Genomic DNA, 25944 nt, shown 5'->3' on the forward strand with positions numbered 1-25944 from the left:
TTCAGCAAACATTTTTTTCTTCTATATCACATATAGTAAAACAATTGTACAACAGTAGACAATAAATTTAAAAAATAAATCAAAATAATATAACATATATAAAAAAAAATAATACGAAAAAAATACATTGCTTTTTAAAGTGTGTGAAAATAAAAAAATTTGTATTGGAAAGATTTAAAATTAGATTAATACTTTTTTTTTTCAGTACCTAGTAAAATACTTTAAAAATTAATTCGAAAAAAACGAATTGAATACAATAATATTGTTTGGCAGTTGTTTTTCCAAAGAAATGCGGCAGGTTTTTTGAGATACCACCCGTTTTCAAAATTAAACATTAGCAAAAGAAAAAAAATGGGCTACAATTATGTTTTATTTTTTTTTTTAGTTAGTTCATATATTTTTTTTTTTTGTATAATTAAGAATATATATGATTGGAAAAGTAACTAAAAGAATTTTTTGATATTACTACATTTGGTATAATTTACTAGAACTGCCGGATTTTCTTTTAAAAAAAATTTATTAAATATTGGACCATAAGTTTCTCCAATAAGTTTTTTTTTTTTTTATATATTATTATTATGATTAATTTTGAGGATAAAAAATACTTTTCAAGTAATTACTTTTTATTTTTTCCTGTTTTCTGATTGTACTACGGCCTTTTTTAACGGTGTATAATTTAGAAAAATTCCAGAGAAGCAAAAAATTTTTTTTTCTTTTTCAATTTATGATGAATGTTGATTGTTGTAGTTGCATTTATTTGAATTATGTCACAGTTACTGTGGCACAATCCAAGAAATTTTTTTTTTGCCACATCACCACTGCGCGAGTACACAAATTACAGTACATTGTTTATTTTTTTTATTTTTTAAACACAAGATGCAAGTTATGACACATCCTGATCTTCGACGTCTTGCAGTGTTTCTTTTTGTTCAGTTTCACCTGCAACTTCTATAAAAAAGAAAAGGAAATTAAAAAAAAAATATAACTGCCTTGATAACTTTTACTATTTAAAATTGTGCAGGCTTTTCGTAAAGTTTGGATACCGACTGGATGCCACAAAAACCGAATGACAAAACTACTGTAGACAAAAATCTTGTATTCAATTTCTGCCGAAACTATTCGATTTTCAAAAGAAATGTTTCTAATAATTTCAGAGTTCAGAGGGGTGTTTCGATACTTCCTGAAAATCATATACAATAATAGAAGATACTGATATTTATAGAAATCATAAGTGGACAAATGTGTGCCGTGCATGCATAAACCATAAGTTCCGTTGTTTACGCTAAGTAACAAGCGGGAGGGGGGGGGGGTAGTTTCTTTTGTCAGAATTATAATATATGAGTAGTTTGAATGAATAAAAATTCTTTGTCAGGAGCTCCATCGTATAATTGTAATAAAATAATAAGACATAAGAGAGGTACCGCAAATTGGTCCCTATCACCAAGACCAAGGCGTCCTCTGTGCCTTCCTTGAGAACAACCTGTCGACCGAAAGCGAGACGTATTTGGGTACCTCCATCGTATAGTATTATCGCTAAATGAATCTTAAAAAATGCAATGAATAGTTTCAAATAAAACAGGTTTAATTAGCTATTGTACAAGTAATAAAAACTGAGTTTGAATTTATTTACAAAGCATTTAATCAATTAACTATAATTCGTTTTATTTCTAATGTTTAATGTTTGAATTTTAAGCATTTACATTTTGAAGTTAGTCATATCACCTTTCATAAACGTACCAACCATGGTTAAACAAAAATTTTTGAAATAATTTGTATACTTTTATTAGAATTCCTTCAAAGAAAAAAGAAAATTCATGTTTTCATCGAGGCATGATTTATCTGAAATTGCACATAAGCAACAAAGTATTTAAATAACGTAGGTAATCAACATTTGAATTCGATAGCTATTGCTCTTGTCATTTCCTATCCAGACAATATCATATTTTCGAAGTGTTTCTTTTCTGAGTTTTGATATTTTAGGATAATTCTAAAAACACGAAAGTTTAATTCATTTGATGACCGGATAAACAATTATTACAATTGTTTCGATTCTTCAAATACTTAACTATTTCTCTAATCGTTAAATAAATTCGATTTTATTATATGTTTGATTAATAATTTTAATTAAAACAATACACCAAATTCCGTTTTCAATTATTCTTGAAATCTTTCTTATTAATTTTTGATTTGCATAAAATTAAAAATAAATGTATATTTACCATCTCCTTGCATATCAGACGTCCAAAGAGTAAGATTGTCCCTCAACAATTGCATAATAAGTGTGCTGTCCTTGTAACTCTCTTCAGATAGAGTGTCTAATTCTGCAATGGCATCATCAAATGCAGCCTTAGCTAGACGACAGGCGCGATCTGGTGAGTTCAATATTTCATAATAGAATACAGAAAAGTTTAATGCCAAACCCAACCGAATTGGATGTGTGGGTGGCAACTCTGTCATGGCGATGTCACTAGCTGATTTATATGCCACCAATGAATGTTCAGCAGCCTCTTTACGATCATTACCGGTTGCAAACTCGGCTAAATAACGATGATAATCACCCTAAATATAAATAAATATTATAAATATTTTTATTTTTTATTTCAATTTTAATCCAATGTAATGTCAATCAAATTGGATTTTACTTTTGTGAAAAGTATTGGTAAATCAAATAAAAACTAAGTCGGGTGATTGATATTACAGGGAACTTTCAACGTCTTTATTATTAGAACCCTAATTTTGATTACTTACTTTCATCTTGTAATAGAATACTTTAGATTCACCAGTTGAAGCACAAGGAATTAAATGTTTATCCAATACACCGAGAATGTCACTACAAATATCACGTAATTCCTTTTCTACCTGTGACCGATACTGTCGAATCATTTCCAATTTTTCTTCTGCTCCCTAAAAACAACAAATTATTTATTTACTAATAAATACTAATTATTGCATAATTTGTCCAATCCTCGGAGAATCGTAAACTTAAAAAATAATAATTTTAAATTTAGTTCTTGTTAGAGAAAACGTTTACCTTATAATAAAATGGTTGGACAAAAAAGTATTTATTTTAGTCCACATTCTTGGATAAAACAATAAAAAGTGTAAATTTTCATTCTTGTTTTTATACCCAGGTAAGAGTGAAATGTTTAGTTTTTGTTCCAATTTACAACATAATATTAGCTACATTTAAAATAGTTAGCAATAGGAGTTAATTGCTATTTTGCAACATAACTTTTTCGAAATGGGCCAATTCAATCCAAGAATTAATCATCATTGAGTCCTTCATTTTATTTAGCAGAGAAAATAAGGAAAGAAAGAAATTGAATGAACTAAGTTATTCTTGATAGTTTTATGTAACAACATTGCGTCTCTGTGAGGGTTAATGAAAATAATTATTTCTGGAATGTTTACCTTATTTTCCTCTTTTTGTTCAATAGATGAAATAATTCGCCATGAAGCTCGTCGTGCGCCAATTACATTTTTGTAGGCCACTGATAACAAATTGCGTTCTTCCACGGTTAATTCAACATCTAAAGACGCTACTTTTTTCATGGCATCAACCATCTCTGTAATAAAATAAAATAAAAATTATTAAAAATGTTAAATATTAAATTATATTGTGTAATAGCTATTAACTCGGCCATTTTTCAGACAATGTACTCTTATCTAGACATTTTTATGTAAAAATATTTCATTTAGGCAAAAACAAGTTTTTTCCTATTTTTATATACCAACAATCGACAAGATTTGTTTAACATAGTTTAGGAATTAAAATACTTTGAATTTTGAATGAAAAACAGTTGATTAGTTTGACGAAAGAAATGAATTGCGTCGTCAAAGAAATAATTTACGTAAAAATCACGTATATTACGATAATATCGTGTATCAACTATTGAAAAATAATTTATTAACGGCTCTTATAAATATAATATTAATTTAATGATGATTATTAAAAAAATTAATGACTAGTAATTTGCCTTTATTTGACATTACAATTCAATTATGTTGAAGGTCGAGTTAAGTTTTATTTTTTCATTTAACCATTTTTTATTAAATAATAACGGTAAAATTCTTAATAGTTTAATGAAATGATTTTTTTACTGTTTCTAATTTTCAGAACATTTTTTTGCCCACCCGCTTCGCTAGACGATTCCAAGTACGTAGATTATTTGGTTAAAATAATCATTGAACTTAAAGCGATTTAAAAGAAGGTCACGTACACGGCTTCAGATATTTTCGTTTTTTATCTTTTTCAGGAACAATAGACAGATCTTTGTACAAAGTAACGAGAGTTTACTCGCGAAAAAATTAAGTAAGGAGTTTCCAAAGTAATTCTGCATTTTGAGCATCTCTGAATCCATTCTGACTAATTTCGACTTAAAGTTTGTACTAAATAATAATGACCAATAAAAATACAACAAATTCTGTGGCAAAAGCATGCCCTGCGCAATAGTATGAAACAAGGATTTTGTGAAGGTTAGTAGTTTATTATCAATTAATTAAATGATGTTGTCAAATATATACTTTGTAATCTGAAACAGTTGATATTGCATTATTTAACGGCATAAAAATCGAGTAATTTAAATTTCAAATACCGACCCCTCCAACTACATGCAAAATGAAAATCGATATTAGTAGAACTTTCTTTAAGTTATTGAACTGAGAGATAAATATCCAGACATAATGGAATTCAATCTTTTTTTTTTTTATTTAATAAATTCAATATTTTAATTTATTTAGAAATAAGAATTTCTTTACAATGTCAAGGCAATATTTATAAATATATTATCTACAACCTAGTAAATTGTTGAGTTCACGGACACATTTAATAATTTCTTTTTAAGATTCCGTAGAAAAAACAAGATCCTTATTTATAATCAAAGTCAAGAAAGAAAACAGTCACGATCAGTGGTCGATTTTCTGTTTCAATTTCCACTATGTGTCCAAGTCTTTTTTTGATGTAATAAGTATTTTGTATTTTTAGGTTTTATCCGCCAATACCGAAAATGGAATGTTTGGAGCTTGAAATATATAAAAATATTATTCAAAAAGATTTTGGGAGAAGCTAGTTTCTTAAAATTTCAAAAAATAACATAATTCCTCTTTCCAACGAAATGTCTACCAATAGAGTATTTTTAATTTCATTTTTTGGCGAAAGCTATTCTTACCGCAAACGGTACGCTGATAGTGGAAAAATTAGGACAAAAGTTTGGTGTCTATTTTCCCCACAACTCTAAAAGATAGAGAGATAGGGCGATTATCTTGAAAAACGAAAAAAAAATTATAGAAATTACTTTCGAAAACCAAATAAAGGGCGGCTGAAAATGTTGGTTTTTTAAACTTTTCTTATTAAAAATAATGCAAGCACTGACATTGAACACTTGCTATACAGAGTATTTCAACAATTAACTGACGTCAATTGTTTGTTTTCACTTGTTTCAAATTATTTTTGAATGTGATTCATCGTTGTTTTTGATTGATTATATAAAATTAGTTTCTAAATGAATAAATTTCATCAATACATAATAAATATATAAACTCATTGAGTTTGGCAAATTTGTTGCAAGTGTTTGTTTGATAATTATAATATCAACAAAAATCAACCCCTTTATAAACAATAATTCAACTATAAAATTATTTAATTCTCTTAGTATCTATAGTTTAGTTTTTGTGTATGGTTCGATCATAAAAATACAGTGTGTCCGACTCGTAGTCGATATGCCCTAATTTTAAACACTTAAGACGGGGCATAATACATTTTTTAGAGTTAAGATGTTAGATTATTTGTAAAAGTCCATATTTAAAATGTCATATTAAGTTAAACTTAATTTTAGGGATTGAAAAAATTTGTAAACATTACAAAGTGGCAACGAATGATAAAATGCCCGTGTAATTAGTGCGCAGAATGAGAATCATCAGGCTCTCATATCAACACACAATGCGTGCTCTTTGCATTCGTTTTTCCATTTTTTAGGTCTATTCAAATTTTGTGGTGGTATGCAAATCTAAGGATTCTAATTCTATATACCACAAATACGATTTGTACATTTCAGCATTTGTTTTCACTTTTTTCAAATTCAGCTTCTAAAATAAAATTAAACTTTTAATGATATACAAACTTATATAAACTTTCATAGATAATCTACTATTTAATACCGATAAAAATCTAGGTTTGTTTATTCGGCAAGTGTTTTAAATTTGCATTTTACCAACAACTCTGTACTCATGTTAAATTCGGTTAACGATTTTCTTTTATGTATGCACATACACAATTCAATCAAAATAATGTAATGAAATTTTACACTTACTTAGAGACAAAACATTTTCGTAAATATCTAGAATATTCGAATGTAACCTAAATAAAATATTAATTATTCTTGAGACTTTGAGAGTTCATTGACCGAGAGAGAAATTTGTTTTGTGACACAAGAGAATACGATAGACAGTTCAGCTTTATTATGCTGTTAAATTGAGAAAAAAATTTTACGATTTTTTTTTAATCATAATATTCAATAATGTCTCTTTTCGAAAAGAAAATCCTACAATTAATGATTTTTGCAATTTGATATACAGTATATTTACAATAAATTTCTTTATAAGAGCAAATTAATTGAAAATTTTGAAGAGAAATCCGTCAATCATGTGTATAAACTTATGTTTTCGAGCTCTTTTAATGTTTGCTTCATCCGTTATTTTTTTTGACCCTGATATATGATGTTCTTTTCTTTGCAATATAAATTATTATACCGCAAAACTGTGACAAAATACTTCGGAATGTTAATCGCAGTTACATCATAAGTTTAAAAAAAATTCTAACTGTTATAATAGTTTTAATGATAGTCCAATTTTGTTAGTTTATGATTTTTAATACCATTTCATTGAATATATTACTCTAGTCAGTCGTGAGTATGCAAAAACCAAAATAATGAAATTGTTCTTGTCTAAACATCTTGAGAGGCCTGTGAAATACTAAAACGAGAGACCTAAAAATCGGTATATGGGGATATAAAAAAATATTCTAAGCAAATTTTTCTAATAATTTTTTTTCGATATCTCTAGCCACAACGAACGATAGCAAAATATTAAGAATCGTCCCTATTTGTCAATTTGTAGTAGACTGAGTTATAAAACTCAGATTTCGATTAAGTATGTTAAAAAATGTGACACATTACCCTGTATGACTGGGAAAAATTTCAAATCAGTATTTCTCTAAATAACGAAAATATGGGGGTGCCTTGACCTTAAATGCTACACATTGTAAGCACAGAGTTAAAATTTTGGAAAAAAATACATTTTTGGGAGTAAATATTACCAAATTGGGTACTTAGAAAAATTGAAATTTTGGCATGCAGTATGACCTAAGGAATCTTTATTATTTAAAGCTAACGGTGATAAATTTCGAAACTAGAAATAGTCTTAAATTTGTTTTAAGCCTGATTCGAAAAAAAATTTTACAACACAAACTTCATTGAAAATGAATTGCAAAATGGATTTGAGAAAGTTATTTACTAATTTCTAAAAAAGTTGATTTCCTTACTTTTAGAGGAGGCAATCTTTTTCCGTTATTATTCTAACAAGTCTGTTACAATTTGTATTACCGATAGAGGAAAAAATATTGCGCTCACCAGATTTCATATATTCATAATCGATTAGTTTCTCCAAATTAAAATACTAATTACAATGATTCATAAAATTAACCATACAAATTATATTAATTACATTAAATGAGTAGTTATTTGTAGTTGCATACCAGTTGGGTCTAGACCAGACCATTCATACATCATACATACACATTCACATGACTTATGAAACGTTAGGATTGTCTATCTGTCTGTTCGATTTGATTAGTTTATAACCTAAGACAAATTAATATGTATATGGTGTATATTTATAATAAAATATGTTAAGAATTTCAACAGGAAATGTTCTGCTAAGCTAAATAATAAATAATTTTATAAAATGTTTTTATTTAGCACTTTAATTAATTCACGTTAGTACTTAGTAGCACTTGCCAATAAATAATTGAGTGAATGCACCCACTCAATTAGAATCAAACGATTCTCGAAAAACTGAAATCATAACGAGATTATTTATGAAAACAGAAACGTTAATATTCTGGCAATCGTAAAATATATCTTTAACGAGCAAAAATTTCCACTAGAACTCTTTTGCTTTATAGTAACTTAAGGTATATTGCATTAGAAATAAACTGTATCAGATTTTCACCATATTTTGACTGTCAAAATTGTTTGCTTTTTTCATATAGTAAAAAGCATGAAATTAAAGTAAATTTTAAACGCTTGGTATATTTAATTTATTGTACCATGTATATGAAATATAGACAAGGTATATTAAGTTTAGTCCCAAGTTTGTAACGCTTGCAAATATTGATGTTACCAACGGTACAGGTGTTCATAAAATCACCTAATTAGTCCGTTTTCGGTTGTATGTCCGTCAACACGATAACTCAAAAACGAAAAAAGATACTTTTTATAGCGTGCTAAGGTCGTAAAAAGTAAGGTTGAATTCGTAAATGAGCAACGTAGATCAATTGGGTCTTGGGTCCGTAGGCGAGAGCGCAAATTTTTTAGTATGTATTATATGGGAATATCATACATGTGTGTGGCTATCTAAGAGTGGATGATATATTTCTTTATTTACATAACGTCAAAAACAAACGATTGGGTCATCAACACTGTCTATACATGGTATTTCAACAACTAACTCAGTAAATTGTTTGTTTTTACTTTTATATATTTTTTTTTTTACAGAAAATGATTTAATAAAGTTTTTATGTAATAATTATTGAACATAATTATTTTATATTAAAAAAAAAAGTACTGTTAGGTAATTAAATTTACTAAACAAAAATTTTGTTGAATCATAATTTATATTTATAAGTTAAATTAAACGATGAAAAATTAAATTTTCTTAATTATATTCTTATGTTTCCCCACTAGGTGATACGAGTTCGTTCGTTGAACAATTCCAAGTCTGTAGATCATATTCAATTAAAAAGGCCCCACTACCGAGTTTTTTTCTATGAAAGAAGCTGACCGTAAGGACAAGTCTCAGCGATTGTTAAAATACTTGCTTGTCACCTACGCAATTTCTCATAGTCAAGAACTGATCTTTCAAGGGACCTAAAAAATTTTTAACAGCGCGGCAAGCTTAAAATTTAATGATATTCATTGAGGAACGTCTCCTTAATTCTTAGATTTTTCTGGCACACCATTATAAATTTTTTTTTTAAATTGCAAAATTCGGACTTGGGATTATCCAACTGCCTAACACCTTTTCTGTAAGACAATAATTTAATTAATCTGACGATTATCGATAATTTGAATTAGAGTAAATGAAATAACTAAAATTTAATAATTATTGTGTGCAAAATTAAAACGTTCAATTCCATTAATATATGATGTAATTTATAGTAATTAAGATAAGAAAAAGTTTCATATAGACATATTGTTGATGACCTTGAGTTAGTTCTTTTGACCCAGGTGCTGAATGCTGACGACAATTTATTGTGCTAATCCAATGATTTTTTTTTGAATAAACAACGACGCACTATCATTATTATTAACTATTCAACATTTTAATTTTATTTACCTTAGTAGAATAGCGTCAGTATATCCACACCTAAAAAATCTTACTTATTACATCGTCGCCGAGGCTTTGTTTGTTTTGTAGAACAATTCTAAGAAAATTCTCGGTGATGGACATTTCTCTTCCATGGCATCCGAAAAATATTTGATTGCGTCCCCAAGCTTGAAATTTATACATATCTAGTTTTTGTTATTCTCGGGAAAAAACGAATAACCGACATTCAATAAAATGGACTATCTATTAGCCGGCGCAACTTCCTGAATATCGATTAACCTCATTTTGATGAATATGGGGCAAAATGGCGTAATCAGGCAGGACACGTCATTTACGTATTTCGAAGGTACACACAGTAATTTAATAGCCTTCAAGCCAGTAAGTTTTAGAAAACCGGTTTTCAAAATATATATTGTAATAATTTCAAATTTTCAAATTCAAATATGAAAAAATGATTTAATTTGTTTTAAATATTTTACGCCTACGGTTTTAAATTCACAAAAAAAAAAAAAAAAAACAACCTATTTTTAACATTCCAAGTTTACTGATTAATAAAATTACTTTAAAACAATTCTATTTTTTATTCGTGTGTTTATAAATAATCCGAAACTTGAGCTTCGAAAAAAACTGAAATGAAGTTTCAAACTCAAACGTACATTCAAAACGATTTACCGTATATTAATTTTTTAAGAAGTATCATCTAGCTTCTATCTCTGTTGTTTATCGGTAACATTTCAACGCATTGTGCGCGCAAATTTGAATCGTAAAAAATTTATCCTACAAAAATCCAATCTTTCAAACTTTACTGATTCATTACTTAAAAAAATTTAAAATAATGGTAAAAATATGTTAATAAATCAAACGAAGAATATGTAACGAAATTCAGAAAAAGATTAATTACATCTGTGAATATATAATATACTTATGAAAAAATATTCTGATATATAAATTTGTGAATTACTAAAAATTTTTTATATGAATTGTGTCAACAAGTAGTCAACATTTCATCAAAAAATCAATAGTTTATTAACATTTTATTTATTTATAGAATGTTTTTAAGCTGGAGTAAAACACGAAGCAATTTGTCGCAATGTTTTATTTAAATCTGATCGAAGTGGATATAATCTTATAATCTCTTAGATATAATGTTTTAGATATCGAGAGAGCAGTTCAAAAATGGTACCCAAGGAATTTTTTTTAGACTTCATCCTTGAAACCCTAGCTACCTCAACTTTGAAATTTATCAAATTCTCTATTTAACCTTGATAAAAAAATAAAATCGATCGATTGGTTTTTGATGATATCTAAATCGACGTATTTTCACTCCAAAACAATAATGACATCAGGTCAAGGGTTATTAAAAGTGAATACTTTTGAAATAAACACACTGTATAGTACAAAACCTTTAAAAATTAATAAAAAAATCGAAAAAAATGTCACAAATTCTTTGAGCAAACGCCTGCCAATAATCGGTCACAATTGTATGCAGAAAATCGGTATTACCAACTTTCAATAACTAGAATTTCTCAAACGGAAGCTATTGAATTTTCCGATTATGCAAGTTAACAATAAGAACTTTTAAGTTATAAAATCTTAAGGCACGAGCTGTATAAATGACCTTCAAGGGTAGTTTTTTAAATACTGGAATTGCTTTTGTCATTTTCAGACACTTCTTTTATTCCCCAAGCTAGACTGACTTAAAAATGTAAAAACACTATTTTTCAGAAATGGGTTCAGCTATTGTTCTTATAATAATGAACAGAACGAACTTCGAGTTCAGAAATATCGAACGAGAAATTTTCGTCTAATAATATTTATTGCCGTTGGCTAGAACTGGTGACTTCATCCTTATCATTTGAAAGGTTGTAACAGGAGTGTGTTAGAATACAGGTAGATGGTTATTAAGATTCCCTGGTTTCCACTCACCTCTTTACAAAATCAATATAAAATTAAATCGACATTGAATAAATTTTTTTTCCCATCGATAAGATAAAAAAAAATTAATTTTTATATCTCACATATAATATCTCTACCGAGTAAAGCGTAAAAAGTTTTTATGTAACAAAATTGTATTATATTAATTTTTCCTTATTTTCTTTCAGTTAAGTTTAAAAAAAAAAAGTTAGGTCAAGGTTGTTCTTAGTTACAATTTTGTGTTATCTTCGTAACAGTAAGTAGAGATAGGGGTTGTAAATGTGAATACACACTTACGTTTTGTGTTATATCTATGAGTGCTTTTTTAAGGAGCACAATTATTGAAATAGATGCACACACGCTCCATCTGACTTACCAAAGAAGGTTTTTTATTTATACAGGGTGCTGCAAAATTATGTTACTAAATTTATTAAAACTTAATTCATCTGCAAGAACTCTAGTCCACATAGGCACCGAGATATTGGGGAGAATTTTTGCATTTTTGTCACCATTTTTTGAATGTTTTTCAAAAAAAATTACCGGCTCAATAGCCAAGCGAGCTTATGCGTCTTTAGTTGCTTTGACTACTGGCTACTATTGATAAAATTAAGTACCATGGTAGTCTAAATTGGAACTATTGAAAACCTGATATCAATATTTTTATTTGCCTTTAAAAATGATTAGTGCAAGTATTGCCATCTGGTAGTCTAAATTAGAACTACTGAAAACGGACCCACTTCCTTTTTAAATAAGTACGAATTATTATCGCCAGTTGGCGGGGTTGCAACTCCCAGTTATCAATTGTTAAAATTATATGAAATAATTAATTTGGTATAACGTTAATAACTGGATCTTTGGGAAAATATAATTGCCTAAATGGATATACTTGAAATAATGTTCTCATAAACTATTAGTTTAGATGAAATTTTTTTGAAACACCCTGTACACGTATGTAGCTTTAAAGAAGAGAAAAAATAATGATGTGTTATAAAAAAAGAAATTTTAAGATCCCGTTTTGGAATTTATTTTTATTTTTTCGCGATCAAGATGATACAAAAATTGATTTTTAATACTTAAATCTCAAACTAAATAATATGCTTGTTTTGCCTGTTTATGATTTCGCTCATTGCTTCTTAGAAAGAAGTGAAAATATAAAATTTCTGTTCGCAATAAATCTCGAAAATGAGAAATTTTGAATTTCTTTTAATTATCGCGTTAATTTCTCAACTAGCTGTATCCGAGTCTTTATTGCAGTGACAACTATCTCGTTTATATTCAAGATTGCCCATATTAAGGTATATTGCGAATTATAGTCTCGTCATCTGTGAGTGAATAATACGAAGTTATCAGAAAATCACTGCCCACAAAATCTTAAGATTTCAAAGTCAGTTTTGAGATATTCATGAAATTAGTTCGAATTGAAGGGGTTTTTAACTTTCGAGATTAAACGGAAAACATTTGAATACAAAGACGTTTTGTACATATCAAAGAGATTTAAAAGCATAGGAAACGCAAGAAGTGAATTATTGACCGTTAAAAAAGAGACCGAAAAAGGAGACCGTCTTCCCTCTTTGTCTCTCAGACTGAAAAAGCGCTATATTAATATTTTGAATTATTGTATGAACACGTGCATGTCTGTGTATTTCATGAAGGAAATATAAGACAGACGAAGGCAGCTTTTCGCGTACTTTTTTTAGATGTCTATCTATAACGTCACATTACGGTTCTATGTTATTACTTCTATGGTAAATACTCTTAGTAAGATAAAAGGATTAATAAAAATAATGTATTTACTAGGAGCATAGTTCTGACCTGATAGGTTTATAAATATACAAAATATATTTATTCGTATTTGCTATTTATTATTTAAATGACATGATTCGACAGAAATCGAATCGAAGGTTATGTTACTATGAATGATTTTGATTGTCAATTGTTCAAAATAAATTACATTCACCATCATAATTATAGCGTTCGTAATAAAACTGTTTCATAAAATCGAAGATGTCAACAATTGCAGAGTTTTAAGGATTTTTTCATGCTTCTTTTCTCCATACATTTTGTAACATTTTATTTTAGTCGTTAAACATGGGAGATAACGTCTAGTACGGAAAAATACACCATTACAGAACGTACAAAAACGATTGTAATCTCTGTTATTTTAACACCCCTAACAGTTTTTTCTTAGAGAAAAAGCTTACAACGGGTACTTAATTTGGTGCTGGAGAGAACGTTTGTGCCGAGTATTCGGCTAACACGCTCAATGTCTATAACTTTAACATTTGTCCAACAAAATAAACGTTTACGACCGATCGTTTAGAATGAGAATACATATTATTTTTGGAAAAGTCGAATAATAGTTTCCACTGAACGTGCATTCTAGAAATGCAATGCATCAATAACGAGTGGCTGAAAACATCCTGCTGAATTGTTTGACAAAGAGTTGTAGAAAATAATATGTTTAACTATCTTCGTACGCGTTTAAATGCTCCTAAAAAGTACCATTTTCCAAAATATCAACACCCTATCTATATCTAGCAAAAGAAGCTTTCCCGGCTGTAAATGTTTTGAGAAATTATAATTATTTTAACTAAAGTCTGTTTGCTAAGATGTTTTTTACCACTCTGTATACCTCTAAAAAATATTCAAGCCACTAAATATTGAAATAATTGAAAATCTATAAATATCTATGAATTGAACTAGAACTCTATGATAAGTCAAGCACAAATTTATTATATTCTTTATTCAAATATAGCAATGAAGTAATAGATTACTAGTTAGCAAGCGCACATCATTCTCTATACTCCATTACTACATAGTATATACTAGCACTGTTATAAAAAGCTTGGCTATTATTAACATACAATGTAGGGAAGTATAAATACCATCATCAGAGGTGGGTTGCTTTTGCTTCTATGATGATGAATAGATGTTCCATTATATACAAATACAGTCAAAATCGATTATAACGACATTGAAGATTTCGTATTTATAATAGATGATTCAATTTTGGCTTCCATATTATTTTACAAACAAAAAATAGCCAACCTTTTATTAAAAATTGTATTTTCAATTCATAATATGTGTCATGATACCATGGGATTGATTCGGAAAAATAAACCGAAAATTTTATAGGCTCGGATTATTTTTGTAATTACGAGTTGGTTGGGTTGAGTTTGTCGACTTTAGCCCTTGCGTTCAAAATGAACAGAAATTTTATTCAGTCTATGAACTGAATTTATTTCTATTACAGAAATTTTTTTCGGGCCGATATTTTTCGATTTAGACCCGAAAACAGTAAGCGAATTTTTCTTTATTGAACAATTCCTTTATTTTCAATTTTACACGAAAAATTATTATAAACAAAGGTATTTGAAATTTAATTTCCTCCAGTTTTGGCTCTTACCAATTTTTTCCTAAGTTCGATATTTTTCGAAAATGAAAAATGCAAAAAGTTGATCCTTACGAGAAAAAAAATGAATAGCTGTCAACAGTTAAAATTTTTGCCCTAAACAAGCTGACACCGTTGTAATGCTATAGCCCTCTGCTAACCCCGTAGGTAATGCTTTACTATTTATACAATTCAAAAGAGTAATTCGTTCTATGCCCGTGTGTCGTACATTTGAATTCAGTCAGGACCTAGCCAAATCGTCCTAGAGTCGATATCAGTATAACCAAGTTCTACTGTACGAAAATAATAAAATCAGATCAGTGGCTACCTAACGTTTAACTATTCAAACGTAAATGAGCTATGACGATGTAATATTATTCTTTTGTGTGTTGAGAATGTAGTTTATTTTCTCATCAGAACTTCTCTTACATGGTTACATTAGTAATATGACAAGTGTTGTGATTTTAAAGCATTATAAAATCTGCATAGTTTTATTTGAATCTATGAAGTAGATTTTATTTGTTAAGAGAGAATTATCATAGTATCCCGGGAGCGGATTAATTAAATCAGAGGAATGGGTGATTCCACCAACAGCAACTATCACAGGATTTTATCTTCAGCTATTACACAGGTCTACAAAACAATTTTACAACTACTTGGTTATTTTTGGGGTGCTGAATCCAAATATTTAACTTCCCTTTTAGATATCATATCACGTCAGCTTTTCTTGCAAAACTCAATTTAAAAAAAACTAAATATCAAGGAATTGGAGGGAGCGGGATTGAATAGGGAGACACAAGATTCAGTTGATCACCCAACAAGTTTACGATACTAGCTGAATAGTTTGTGATAAAATTCTATGAGCTCCTAAGAGCGAAAATATGTTCAGATGATAATCAAAATATTGCCACCACAGTTTTTAAGAAAAATTGATAAAACCAGCAAAAACACGGAAAATTGTTAATTTTTCCGAAATTACCATTTTTTGCAAATGAAAATTTTTATTATACAGGTAAAATGCTAAAACTTGACATACTTCCTTCAAAACTTCAATAAATCATATGAAATTTCATATAATTTAATGGAAGTAGTAAATTTATTTATTAAACTTTTCAAAAATGAATTTTAAATAAAAATCTCACTACCTACAAAAAAATAATAAATAACGATAATAAAAAAAGAATATCAAATGCAGATTATATAGCTTAGTGCACACAAAATACTCTGACGTGATTGAAGTGAGTGATATTATATTGATTTGATGGTACTCTTTAAAAATTCTAACAGAATATTGACAATTTGCCCGTCCGTCTATACCTGCTCTTTCCCATTTACAAAAACATAAAATGAAATAAAATAAAACAACCGTGGATATAACCAGTAGAGACTAAATTAAAATTTTCTGTTTGCGAAAATTAATAAATCCGTGATACCATCTCATGGAGATAAAATTATATAATTCTTTTAAACTTGCTTTTCAGACTTAGACTAGAATTCATGAAAATTTTTTCCATCGTTTTCTTTTTGTCTGGCGCATGTTTGTCAAATACGAATATCGAATTCATTGTCGTTAATGTAAAAATTTCCATTTTACTAATACGAGAAGTTAAAACTGCAAGTTTCAAGAAAAAAGCTGTTGAGAAATAGGTATTACTTTTAATTTTAATTCATATTTTTAGTTTAAATAATTAAAAGATTGATAGAGAATCCTAGCTATTATATAATTTCAACGTCCATGACTTTGAAGTTCTCGAAAAGCCTTCAGGAAGAAAATAAAACCTTGAACTGAGTTTTAGATTTTTCATAATTATGAATTATTTTTTATATAAAAAACTTTAAACAAAAAGAAAACCGACTTCAAAAGAAAAACTTTTCCAAAACGAACCAATATGACCTAAAACGTAAAAAAATAACTACATTATATTATCGTTATTTTTTTACTTTTTAGAGCATATTAATTCGTTCTGGAAAAGTTTTTCTTTTGAATTCGGTTTTCTTTTTGTTAAGTTTTTTTTTTTCATTTTGTGATTTTTAGTGAATTTGAAGTCCACTAACTAATTTGTCACTAAAAAAGAATCATTGAAATCAGTTGGCGTGATATTGAGTTATTCGCCCTCTTGTTGTGCATACTTAATGCAAATTTAAGACTTTTATGGTTTTATCATGGATGTTGTTGTCAGAGCTAGACCCAAATAAAATGGGACCACACGGGAAGCACCAGCTTTCAAATAGATAAAGAATCATCAAAATTGGTTTTCCCAGTAGAAAGTTCTGAAGTAACACACATAAAAAAAAATAATACAGTCGAATTGATAACCTCCTGCTTTTTGGTTTGAAGTCGGTTAAAAATAAAACCATCGAAATCACCTCGAAACGAATAAAGACGGCATACAATTTTTTGATTTCTTTTTTCGAAGCGAATACAAAAACTTTCTATTGGAAAGTTGAAAATATAATATTTTAACAATATAAAAATCAATAGAAAAACGATGAAAAAAAAAAGTTTAAATCATTATATTACTCAACAAAAATTTTCCGATAATAAAATTATATAATTTTATTTTTAAAATCGTTTTAAACTCAATTTTAAAATAATTAAATTTACAGCTTTCGATTGAATGATAAAAAAATATTTCAGGATTAGTATGTGATAGAAATTGAAAATGGTACAACATCCATTTAGCTATTGCGTTCAAGTTAAAATCAATAAAAATTGTTTTTTTAAATGTTTTATCAATATAAGCTTTAACGGATTCATATTTAAAGGAAAACCGTAGTGGATACGATTTTTAAAGGCCAAATTAATAGGTTTCTGATTATTGTATTCATTGTAAATAAATTATAGAAAAATTTATTTACTGCATCTTTAAGTATGATAAGTTTTCTTTACGAATACTAACTGGAAGAAAATATTTTATAAAATATTTAAGTTTTTACTATTTCACTTAAAAATCAACTTAGCATTTTCCCAATCTCTTTTTTGATCTCCACGAAATAAAGTGAGAAGTTATATTTATGGAGTTGGAAATGAAAATATAACCCGAGAAAAAGATAGAGGCAAAAAATGTTCCGTAAAATTTATAAATTTTTTGTTTATTTCCAACTAAAATTTCAATTTTTATTTTAACAGGAGGGAGTGGTGCTTTGGAACCATTTTTCACGAAAAACTATAATTGTATCGAAAAAAATTGTTAGCTAGAACTTATAAAAACTAACAAGATTTGTTAGTTTTCACCCTTGCAAAAGCAGTATTTTTCACGGTATGGCTCACTGAATATGCCTTTCTTTAAAATACGTGAAGAGGTCTTCAAAATATGCTTCGATAGCCAACCATTGATAAAATTGACGCAGTAATGATGAAAATAGAATATTTTCGAGATTATCAATTTGCGTGAAAACTAATTTGTAGATAGTCGAAATATTTACAAGTTCTAAAATCTCAAGAAACAAAAAATAAGAAAGAATTCGCTGATAAAATCCGAGAGGAAACCTTGGTTGAAATGTTTTGAGAGCAATCTCATGTTGCCACCGGTAATCGGAAAAAAATAGACTGAAAATTTTATAGACCCGGAGTATTGTTGTAATTACGAGTTGGTTGGGTTGATTTTGTCGACTATTGGGTCTAGTTTTCAGAATATATTTTTCACGGATCTATTTTTTCCAAAATCCGTTGTCACAATGTTCCCTATTTTGAATTAATGATCGGAAAACTCTTGCTCTTGCGAGGGACAGGGGGTCTGAAATTTGATATTCCGTCAATTAAATAGAATGTAGCGCGTTAGAGAAAATGAATAGATCTTTTCATCGATTTACTTTTGTTTCGGACAGCTATATTTTATATTTTTCAAACAGCGCTTTTTGACAAGGATAGAAGATATAAGATATGTCTTTACTTGATTGAAAATAGCCCGAAACAAAAAAGAATCATTTTTTAAATGAAAATCCGTATGGGGACCCGTACAAAATGCATGGAAACTCGCAGGTAGGTTACGACAATTATTTGAACGACCTCCGGGCCTTGTTCTAATCATATAAATTAATTTTTTTATTTGTGACACTATTACATCGCTGTAATTTTTGTATAATCATGTTTCACTTGTCATTAAATTTAAATTTCCATTTGACTTTGAATTAACGAAAACGTCAATTACTATTATACTACTAGCTTTAAAACAAATAATCCCATTTCATTCATTATCTATTTAAAAGTTGTTTCATTCTCGGCTTTTATAAAAGCCAGCATGACATTCCGATAAATTAATTTTCTTATTTTCCTTTAGTTTTAAATTTCATTGGTATAAAACCAGTTCACTTTCGAATGTGAAATTAATTATGCAAGTTGTCAAACTGAAAGATTTATTCCATTTAAATATTTCAATTAAAATAATTCATCCTTCAATATTTTTTTATATTCAGATTAAACATCAAACATTATTTCACCGTCATTTTTAATCTGAGATCAAAAAGGTTAATCACCTTCATGAAATCTCATAATGTTTGTAAACTTTTTTTGCCTAGTAATTAATAACTTAATTATTTACGTTGCAGTGAATATATTTAAAATACATTGTAATTTTTTCAATTCGGTCTAAAATTGAATGAGTTGCCACTATGTTTACTATATTTTTTTCCGAAATAAAAATTTTCAAGATTTTCCAGTTGAATATTTCAAAAATTCAATGGCCAAATTATTACTTTGAATGAAAATGGAACGAAAATTTTACAAATAACGAACAGGGAAAATCGTAAGATTAAATTATGATTCAAAATATTACAATCACATGCGCCATTTTTAAATAATTTCTACAGTTTTAGAACTTTCTTACGAAATTAATAAAATTCTTTGACTATTCATTTTTTAAAGGAATTTTACTGACATTCCTCTGACTTTCCAAGTAGAACTTGAATTCCTTGACATTTCCAGTTTTTCCAGTAATGTGGACACCATATTTAATTTATTCCTAAACAAGCGGCTACAGCATGAAAAGTATCTTATTTCTAATGCGTTAACAAAACGACTTTTAGTGAGTAAATTTCGAATCGACCGTGAGATAAATTAAAATTATCAATTGTTTCAAATTTTTTTTAGGGTCGATAACGTTATAGCAAGAACTGAGAAATACATATAAGTAACTTTGCAAATCACTCCTATTTTACTTGTTCAAAAAACGTATTGAAAACAATTAGATAAGCCGAAATAGTATCTACTCCTTCAAGTAAAAGATTCTGGTATTTTTGATCATTTTATGGAATAAAGGAAAGATGTGTCCGTTTCAGAGTCAGCAGCGTATGTCGGCAATATCACGGCCAATGTAGGATTAAAATTGATTTGTGTGTGGTTTATCGGCGTAGTGACCTCGAAAATCTCCGAGTACCGAATTTGACTGTATTTCGTGATCAATTTTGTGAAAAATCCTGGATATGAGCTCTGTAACAAGGGTATCCTGATCCCCAGGTATATCGAAGTGTATTTTAGCTGTCATATTCGTGTACAGGAACCTCGAAAATCCTCGACTAATTATTTTGAAATCATTTTATAACAATTTAGAGATTATCCTGGAGATGAGGAGTACAACCAGATCGTCAGGTGCGTCAAATTAACTTTTTATCATCATATTCGTGATCAGCGACGCCAAAAACCCCGGAGTAACGAAATTTGGGCGATTTCGGTTATTATTTACCAGGTAATAAATTTTTTTATCATGCATTTACGAGAATGCATCCTGGTGATGCCTAACAAATATTTATGGATTGAATAGAATCAAAATAGGTCACCAATTTTTTAATTCAACTTCCTGAATCGAATGCAAAAAACCGATTTTGATTTGTATTTTTAATTTTAAATGTCAAAATCAGGTGATAAAATACTCGAATATCATTTGCCTAAAGGATCATGCTCATTGATCAAGCACTAGCCACTTGGTCAAGCTGATTGGCTGACGTCACAATTTGACAGATACTTAGAACAGTATAAATTGTAAGCACATGAAACGATGATTGTGACTTGATAATCGAACTACTTATTTATATAATACAAAAATTGAAATATATATTTATTTTTAAAAAGCCTTTCATCTGTCTTATACGAAAAAAAAAATCGATCTCAAAGCGTTTTTAGTCTATCGTCTCGCCTAAAAGGTGTAAGAAGTAACATCACACAAATGGAATAACAAAATATGGAGCACAAATTACCTACAGCTTTCAAATTGATTCGTACTAGAATGTGTCATGTGTGGTAGGTGCCACGGTGCTCTTAGAGCCAAAATCATATTTTAACACAATGACATAACATAATACATAAGATTTCTATGAACAAAATATTGTTGCGATTGACATTTAAAAAATAACACCCTTTTTTTGAGCTGTGAGACAATTCAATTTCGATATTTCGAAAATAATTTAAAGGTATTTTTGTTAAAGAATTATTATTTTAATTACCACAAGCGACAAAAAAAGGATTCAAATTTTTAAATTAAAATCGATTATAAAGCGAAAATAATTTCTTACAAAATTCATTAAAATTAAAAGTTTCATTATTCAGGTCGTTATTGACCCACCTCAATGTCTATGTCTCCTAATGCAGAGACGAGGGCAACGATTTTAAAAAAATTAGAAAAGGTCAATGACATAAAATCATTAGTCATACTGTCATATTTAAATAAAAATATTAAAAATTATTGATATCTAATACGACGTACTTCTTTTAAAGGTTCTTAATCTTTTAGAAAAGAATCTACCGATTTGTGTTTTTAGCTACCTAAATTACATTGTGGAATATTCTGAATGTAATCTTATGCAACACTTCTACCGATACGGCAGTATTTTGATTTAACCTTGACATTCAAATTAAAATTTTTTTTTAAAATAAATGTTTAAAAATCAAAAACCCGACCGCATTAAATAAAAACTGAATAGTAAAAAACTAGCCCAGTAGATGACATAACGCCTTTAAAAGTCGGACCCATTAAAACCTTTAGACCCACTCAAATCTTCCCAATACCCGTTCAATAATATTCCATTCCTACAACATAGTTCGCCGATTTTTATTTTCGTCGAGTTCGCCGAGTATGTATCTTTGGTCCTTGGTGGCGCTCTAGAGATCAACCGAGGGGGCCAATTTAAATGATTCTTGCGTTAATCTTTGTCTTTAGTAAAATCCGCAAGACAAGTCGATTGATGTAAGAATTATCAAAATCGGTTCACGCGTTAGATTTCGAATGGAATCGGGTAAGCCCTTACTTAAAATTAAGGAGAGATTTATCAGATGGGCACTAAAAACACCAATTTCGTATGTCTTTTTTTTTAATTTTCGAAAATGAATCAAAAAATTGAATCTGTACCGTGTTATTTAAAACAGTACATAAAAATTTACTAAGCATATTTGACATATTACGAACGTTTGTTTACGATAGCTATTTAACGACCGTTTAAAAGTTTATGGGATGAATTGAGAATTATTGTCCCGTAAATTGTGAATGTTTCACGTGTTTTTTAAAACGAAAAATGAAATAATACAATATATAACCTTTGTTTCATATAAAATCATTAGCTATTTAAACGAGAAAAGATAAAACATGTGATTTTCACCATCTCAAAAATGCATCCATAAAATTTGTCGCAACCTCCATATGCAGAAACGAAAAAATAATGCAAACTATTATCCCACATATATAACTTATAGCAAATAATTTAAAAAGCTGAAAAAAACTCGCTTTTGTAACTACCTGAACTAAAAAGTAGAAAATAATTTCTATACGTTAAAAAATAGAATAAAGGATTAAGAAAGTGGGGTGCTAGATTTCAGCTATTTCTATATATTATAAATGTGAAAGAAAGGTTGTTTTTTGTTTTTTACATTTTCACGCAAGAACTACTGAATGGATTTCAATGAAACTTTACAATAAAAAAAATCAAATGAAACTTTTGACATTTCTCTGTACCAGCTATGAACATCATTTTAAAACTAAATTAAAGATTTCTGTAAAAATGAACGAGATACAAATCATCTGTTCTGATACAGTTCGCTGAGCGGGTATCAAGCTAGTTGTAAATATTTTATTTGCAGATATTGGTAAAAGTAAAGTCATTATAAAATACCTTAAAAAGCACCTAAAGCACCCATGCTTTTTTACGATATTAAGTTTCTTCATTTAATGCCTTTTTATACTTTTACTTATTTTCTACTTTTTAGTTCAGCTTTTTTTCAGATATGGAAAAAATCGTTACTCCTAAAGATCCTGATCAGGATAATCGGATAAATTTATTAGATTATTGTATTGTGTTGTTATCGGTCCTTGATAAGTGTCCGAAGTTTCAATTAAATCCGAAGTGACTGAACCTCACGTTCAAAGATTCCGTTACATAGATGTATACCAAGCTAGTAAAAACAGGTTCAAAAGCAATTTTAGTTTTAAAATCTCGAAAACTAAGCAAGATTTCGAAAATTTTAGCTCTTATTTTTACCATAGTTTCTATACCTACAACAATCTAGCTGTAAATGGGCATTCAAAAATTACGGATAACACCTCAATCTTTCCTATGTATACGATTTTATAAAACCCTGACAATGAGTGAAAACTCGATTTTCGCTTCCTTCTAACTCGCTTTGATTATAACCAAATACATAATATTTCGTTCAAGTTAAATTTTGATGTTTTAAAAATTAAATTTTATATCCCGGGCCAAAACAGTAAGTATGTTTGTAATAAAGAACCATTTTCGACTTCGAGAGGCCTTAATTGATTTACTTAAAACTCTTAGCGAAAAACAGGGAAAGATTTTTTTGTATATAGATTCTATTTCATAAAGAACTTTTTTATAAAAAAAGGCAATAAATAGTCCACTTTAAATCAGCTTAGAAGTTTTCATCTAGTAAGGAAAACTCCTACCAAGAAAATATATAATAAAATAAGCTTTAAGATACAAACAAAATTTTCATGAAGAAAAACGAAATATATCAATAAAGAAAACTATTGGAAAATAGTTGATACTCGATATAAAATTATTAAAGTCAGACTATTTTATTGAAGATAAAATTTAAACAAAAATAAAAGAAGGAAAAAAAAGAAAAACAGTAAATGAAAATATATTACTACCTAGACACGAAAAATGTTTTAATGTCCCTGAAGTTAGAGCAAGTTGGGGCTCAGCCGATCAATACCGAGTGTTGTAACCATAGCAACGATATAGAGCCTTTCCATTGGCGTTCTCTAGTCTGATACCGAATATCAAACTGCAATCAACGCGAGCCTACATGACAAAGACATACCCATTTTCATACAAATTACTATCTTTATTTATTAATACTACCCATAATAGTAATTGAGGTAGGATTCTCTATCTCATTGCCTTTATTATTTATATAAAAAAAGAATTAATCTCCGTCTCTATTTTAGTTAAGAGGAAAATTATACCATTTTCCTTTTTAATAAAACTTAAAATTACAATAAATTTAACCGATATATTTTCCAAATCACTTTCAAATAAAATTAAACAATATCCCGAAAATATCGAATGAGCAAAATTTATAAACTGACCCACAGAGATAATTTTCTTTTAAAAGAATAAAATACAGGTTTTAAAGCACAAAATTAATACCAATTCAATAAAAATATTTTCCAAATGACTTATTAAAACAAAATGAAAAGCACAAATTACTCAATTTAAATTTCTATGCAATAAATGTTGAACAATAAATAAAAATTAGCCGTATTTTACCCTCATGGGAGTAAAATAAAATTGATTTTTCACAATCATATGTTTCTATAAAATATGTGACTAATAAGAATAACCCTTTAAAAATTAGCCATGTTTTTTCCTTTAAAGGATAACACTAACTGACTCAACTCAAGAATTTAAGCTAAACAAACTTAAATGATACTTTTAAGTAATGTGGGTGTAAAAAAACTAAAATTTTAATTTATTTATTTTAGTTGTAGTTATTAGAGAAAGTTGTTCGGACAAACCAGACATCTTATTTATTCATTGACTCGACAATTCACTATACAATTTCTTAAAACTAACATTCTAAAAAAAAATGACATGTTTAAAAACCACTTTAAGACTGTCCCAGATTAGAATCCAAATTAACCTAAACATTGTCGATTCAAAAATGTTCCGGTATTTAAAAATCAATATTCAAAAAAATTTTAAACAACGTACATAAATTTACAACTACGCAGTTTTAATGTAAAACAATTTTTTTTACTTTTAACTAATGCATAACTTTTCCAAGTTACAAGCTGTCATTTTCGACGTATCATTTTTTCCTAGTAAAGGTTACTCGTAAAAATTTGCATAATAAAAAGTTAAAGCCATTTTTAAAAAAGTTATAATTTTTACGATATTAGGAAAAAAGGGGGGTTCTAATAGTTCAACAAACATACCGGGCGGTGACTCATCGATCGCCGATATCAGTTGACATTTGCAAATTTCATTTGAATAAAGAAAATGAACATAAAAGGGTAAAATAGCATCAATAAAAATGATAACGTATAATTAAAAATATATCAAAATCGTAATTAAGTTTATAAAATATAACAATTATTAGAATTGACATTGAATAAATCAGTCAATGGCTGCGTCATCCTATCACATATAAAAGTACATTGTCTGTATGTTTTTGGTGAATTTATCACAGAAGAAACACGGCTTTAAAGAAAATATTTACATACCATCATAACGCTCTGCTTGCTCGGCAAGCTTTGCTTTATAAACATTATCCTCTCTTTCCGACATTGTGGATGTTTGAAGATTTTTCACACACTACACAGAACGCCGCCAACTCCAATACTACAAAGATGGCTACGCCCGCCAACACTAAAGTAGTCCGCACCCTCAAACGTTGCGCATATCAATCCGCTTGACGTCACTACTATTTCAATATAAATACGCGCATGCGTTTCCTGTTACACCTTTTTTCTTTAATTAACAATTTAAATAAAATAAACATCATTTTTTTTCATAAATTAATAAAATTATCAATAAAATTTTTGTTTTAATTTATGTTTAATTTATACAAAGCTATGTGATTTTTT

General features: G+C 28.5%; 1 protein-coding gene across 3 annotated transcripts; it reads right to left on the reverse strand.

Annotated features, from left to right (window-relative positions):
* Positions 1-751: 751 nt before the first annotated feature.
* On the reverse strand, positions 752-25734 carry LOC123301798 (14-3-3 protein epsilon). Of its 3 annotated transcripts, none has more exons than XM_044884699.1 (5): positions 25582-25734; positions 3412-3566; positions 2749-2904; positions 2220-2559; positions 752-939 (listed from the first exon to the last, which is right to left on the reverse strand). In XM_044884699.1, exons 1-5 carry the CDS (start codon positions 25643-25645, stop codon positions 884-886), a joined length of 771 nt encoding a protein of 256 aa, XP_044740634.1. In that variant the 5' UTR covers positions 25646-25734; the 3' UTR covers positions 752-883. The 3 variants fall into 3 exon arrangements, with proteins under 3 accessions (XP_044740634.1, XP_044740633.1, XP_044740631.1); XM_044884698.1 differs by having other exon boundaries at positions 752-945; XM_044884696.1 differs by having other exon boundaries at positions 752-948; positions 25582-25733.
* Positions 25735-25944: the final 210 nt, after the last annotated feature.

This window comes from Chrysoperla carnea, chromosome 5, assembly GCF_905475395.1.
Source record: "Chrysoperla carnea chromosome 5, inChrCarn1.1, whole genome shotgun sequence".
In the NCBI taxonomy this organism is placed as follows: Eukaryota; Metazoa; Arthropoda; class Insecta; order Neuroptera; family Chrysopidae; genus Chrysoperla; species Chrysoperla carnea.